The sequence below is a fragment of the Cherax quadricarinatus genome, chromosome 37 (genome assembly GCF_038502225.1).
Source record: "Cherax quadricarinatus isolate ZL_2023a chromosome 37, ASM3850222v1, whole genome shotgun sequence".
In the NCBI taxonomy this organism is placed as follows: domain Eukaryota; kingdom Metazoa; phylum Arthropoda; class Malacostraca; order Decapoda; family Parastacidae; genus Cherax; species Cherax quadricarinatus.
In genome coordinates this window covers 10821287-10826286 of record NC_091328.1, presented here as the reverse complement: position 1 = coordinate 10826286, position 5000 = coordinate 10821287, and the positions used below count along the sequence as shown (strand labels likewise).

The 5000-nt window shown below is 48.0% G+C and overlaps 1 protein-coding gene across 4 annotated transcripts in view; it reads right to left on the bottom strand.

Moving 5' to 3' along the window:
• The window catches only part of LOC128702646 (cell adhesion molecule Dscam2), a 720609-nt gene that overhangs the window by 54368 nt on the left and 661241 nt on the right, over positions 1–5000 (bottom strand). For all 4 annotated transcript variants that reach the window (XM_070091879.1, XM_070091878.1, XM_070091881.1 and 1 more), the window contains exons 20-21: positions 1442–1587; positions 464–618 (exon numbers count right to left, since the gene is read on the bottom strand). In XM_070091879.1, the coding sequence (XP_069947980.1) occupies positions 464–618; positions 1442–1587 (301 nt within the window). The remainder of the gene's footprint in view (positions 1–463; positions 619–1441; positions 1588–5000) is intronic.

The window sequence follows — 5000 nt, the reverse complement described above, 5'->3', positions numbered from 1 at the left end:
GTGTTAACAAGTCACTCTTTCACTACCTTTTTACTACATGTGTACCCAATACTTGCTTCTCAGATTGTACTGTCTTTGTGTCCTAAAACATTATCTCTCGAAACTGTTGTCAGGGCTGTAGTCCCATTAGTCCTTGCTCCTACAAATTTTATCTTCCTACTACTGCTAGGTGTTTTGTGTATGATAATCGCCCTGGAGCAGGGTTAAAGATAGCCAGCTACCAGTGTCCGCCGGGCCGGTTCTACCCTCAGACTTCCCGCCACCACAGACAAGTGAGATTTGTACGTTACTCAGAGGGGACGTCCATCCAGATGCCTGATGTACGATGCTCGCTGTACGATGCTCGTTGTATGATGACTCGTACACCTCGCCCTGTGTGTGTGTGTGTGTGTGTGTGTGTGTGTGTGTGTGTGTGTGTGTGTGTGTGTTCGCGCATGGTATCATTCGCTGACCCGACACATACTCGTGCCTTCTGACGCCAACGTTGTATCCCAGGAGGTCACCGTGGTGTGTGTGGGAGGGCGGCGAGTCCCACATCACTCTCAGGCTGCTGGGTGACAGCGCGTCAGCCCGTACACTGGTAGGAGGGGCTGAAGGTGCCTCTCCCTCCGTCCGCACCTAAGAATATAAACTTCACATGAATCTTTAATTTGCTTTTCGAAGACAAAATGAAAGGTATTTGCATCCTAGTGGTTCAAAAGATTTCTATATATTAGTAATTATTGTTGTTTACCTGCTTCTGGATACCATTATAGAAGTACACTTATACTGCATCTAACTCTCGAAACTGGGTTTAACAATCATATAGTCTCACTCTTAACCCTCTGTGGTGCATTTATTTTCTTTTATATAAGCTAGAAAATTATATCCATGAGGTAAATCTCTCTTTTTTTTTTCACCACTTACAATCAGGGTACGTATTGAAGGCGCCTGAGACCTTGTCGTACTTTCCACTGACGGTAAGAGTGCAGCTTCTCCCCATCCAGGAGATTCCATATCCTTTGTAAACCCTCGTCCGAGACTCTTGTTAATTTTCTTCAGTTTCGTTAACACCTTCCTGCAACTCCGAACTCGTCTAAAACTCTGCGGCATCCCTATCTTCATTAGCACAAACACTTCGACTGGTCTGACACCGTACAGCGATTAATGGACAGAGGATCAAGATTGCACCACTCCTTTCGCTGAATGACCCACATGGTTATAGTACTTAATGAATTATAATATATTACAAATATAAATTTTTATTATAAGCATGGGGGAGCGTTAAATCCATAGGATTATACAGCGCATGTGGGGGGGGGGGTGGAAGGTATTCAGACTCGATTCAGGGAACCGGAGCACAGATCCAATTCCATAGATCAAGAGCCCCTCACCAGCGTCATGGAACCTCCCTTGAGGGGATTAGAAATATAAAGCATCTCAATCACGAGTGAAGACTGACCTGAAGAGGCTCTGAGTGAGGAGATGATCCCAGGTGGTTAGCTGCGAGAATTCTGACCAAATATTGTGTGTCTGGCACCAGAGGAGCCAGCCTCGCTGTTGTGGTGTCGCCACCTACACCCACTTCCTCGCCCTCCGCCCACGACGCTACGGAAGAGTGGGCAAGAAAACAGGAGAGCTAGAAGAGGTTAAAACAGTTCTATAAGGTCACAATATGAAGAATAAGCTTGTATTGTTCTTAAATGTGACTTTACACACAAACAATGTGCTTGTGTATTCAGTTGACACCGTCAACACACGTTGATGAGCAGTCTTTTACTGGAACGACGTTTCACCCTTGACTTGACGAAGCTCTACCCAGAGGGAAACGTTCTCCAAATATCTGGGCATTTTTTCTGCAGCGTGTCTTCAAAATGTTAGTGAGAGATTCGACAAACAAACGAAGACGATGCTAGGATCCCACATGTTCAAAACACACTGAATAAAACAGGAAAATAAATTAGTTTGACCTCCCTTGGGCGCTTTCCGTGAGGCCTTATCCTGGAAATTAAATATTCGAAATAAATATGGAAAAAACATTGCATTTAATTAAAAAAAGTCGTACCCAATAATTGCAAATTGCTCTGGAGTTCGTTTCTGTGTAATTTTAATTAAAGCGGCATATACCAGTTAGTGCTATCAGAAATCTGCTTCATTAACCAATATATGTTGGGTGAAGAGAACCCGTGACTGTACGGTACATTGCTGACCGGTGCATGGCAACACTGCCCAGCACCGTACGATACAGTAATCACTAGTGCATGGCAACACTGCCCAGCACCGTACGATACAGTAATCACTAGTGCATGGCAACACTGCCCAGCACCGTACGATACAGTGATCACTAGTGCATGGCAACACTGCCCAGCACCGTACGATACAGTGATCACTAGTGCATGGCAACACTACCCAGCACCGTACGATACAGTGATCACTAGTGCATGGCAACACTGCCCAGCACCGTACGATACAGTGATCACTAGTGCATGGCAACACTGCCCAGCACCGTACGATACAGTGATCACTAGTGCCCACCACCGTATGGTACAGTAATTACTAGTGTATGCTACACTGCCCAGCACCGTACGATACAGTAACCACTAGTGCATGGCAACACTTCCCAGCACCGTACGATACAGTAATCACTAGTGCATGGCAACACTTCCCAGCACCGTACGATACAGTAATCACTAGTGCATGGCAACACTGCCCAGCACCGTACGATACAGTGATCACTAGTGCATGGCAACACTTCCCAGCACCGTACGATACAGTAATCACTAGTGCATGGCAACACTGCCCAGCACCGTACGATACAGTGATCACTAGTGCATGGCAACACTGCCCAGCACCGTACGATACAGTGATCACTAGTGCATGGCAACACTGCCCAGCACCGTACGATACAGTGATCACTAGTGCATGGCAACACTGCCCAGCACCGTACGATACAGTGATCACTAGTGCATGGCAACACTTCCCAGCACCGTACGATACAGTGATCACTAGTGCATGGCAACACTTCCCAGCACCGTACGATACAGTGATCACTAGTGCATGGCAACACTTCCCAGCACCGTACGATACAGTGATCACTAGTGCATGGCAACACTTCCCAGCACCGTACGATACAGTGATCACTAGTGCATGGCAACACTTCCCAGCACCGTACGATACAGTGATCACTAGTGCATGGCAACACTGCCCAGCACCGTACGATACAGTAATCACTAGTGCATGGCAACACTGCCCAGCACCGTACGATACAGTAATCACTAGTGCATGGCAACACTTCCCAGCACCGTACGATACAGTGATCACTAGTGCATGGCAACACTTCCCAGCACCGTACGATACAGTGATCACTAGTGCATGGCAACACTTCCCAGCACCGTACGATACAGTAATCACTAGTGCATGGCAACACTTCCCAGCACCGTACGATACAGTGATCACTAGTGCATGGCAACACTTCCCAGCACCGTACGATACAGTGATCACTAGTGCATGGCAACACTTCCCAGCACCGTACGATACAGTAATCACTAGTGCATGGCAACACTTCCCAGCACCGTACGATACAGTAATCACTAGTGCATGGCAACACTTCCCAGCACCGTACGATACAGTGATCACTAGTGCATGGCAACACTTCCCAGCACCGTACGATACAGTAATCACTAGTGCATGGCAACACTTCCCAGCACCGTACGATACAGTGATCACTAGTGCATGGCAACACTTCCCAGCACCGTACGATACAGTAATCACTAGTGCATGGCAACACTTCCCAGCACCGTACGATACAGTAATCACTAGTGCATGGCAACACTGCCCAGCACCGTACGATACAGTAATCACTAGTGCATGGCAACACTGCCCAGCACCGTACGATACAGTAATCACTAGTGCATGGCAACACTGCCCAGCACCGTACGATACAGTAATCACTAGTGCATGGCAACACTGCCCAGCACCGTACGATACAGTAATCACTAGTGCATGGCAACACTGCCCAGCACCGTACGATACAGTAATCACTAGTGCATGGCAACACTGCCCAGCACCGTACGATACAGTAATCACTAGTGCATGGCAACACTTCCCAGCACCGTACGATACAGTGATCACTAGTGCATGGCAACACTTCCCAGCACCGTACGATACAGTGATCACTAGTGCATGGCAACACTTCCCAGCACCGTACGATACAGTGATCACTAGTGCATGGCAACACTTCCCAGCACCGTACGATACAGTGATCACTAGTGCATGGCAACACTGCCCAGCACCGTACGATACAGTGATCACTAGTGCATGGCAACACTTCCCAGCACCGTACGATACAGTGATCACTAGTGCATGGCAACACTTCCCAGCACCGTACGATACAGTGATCACTAGTGCATGGCAACACTGCCCAGCACCGTACGATACAGTAATCACTAGTGCATGGCAACACTTCCCAGCACCGTACGATACAGTGATCACTAGTGCATGGCAACACTTCCCAGCACCGTACGATACAGTGATCACTAGTGCATGGCAACACTTCCCAGCACCGTACGATACAGTAATCACTAGTGCATGGCAACACTTCCCAGCACCGTACGATACAGTAATCACTAGTGCATGGCAACACTTCCCAGCACCGTACGATACAGTGATCACTAGTGCATGGCAACACTTCCCAGCACCGTACGATACAGTGATCACTAGTGCATGGCAACACTTCCCAGCACCGTACGATACAGTAATCACTAGTGCATGGCAACACTTCCCAGCACCGTACGATACAGTGATCACTAGTGCATGGCAACACTTCCCAGCACCGTACGATACAGTAATCACTAGTGCATGGCAACACTTCCCAGCACCGTACGATACAGTGATCACTAGTGCATGGCAACACTTCCCAGCACCGTACGATACAGTAATCACTAGTGCATGGCAACACTTCCCAGCACCGTACGATACAGTAATCACTAGTGCATGGCAACACTTCCCAGCACCGTACGATA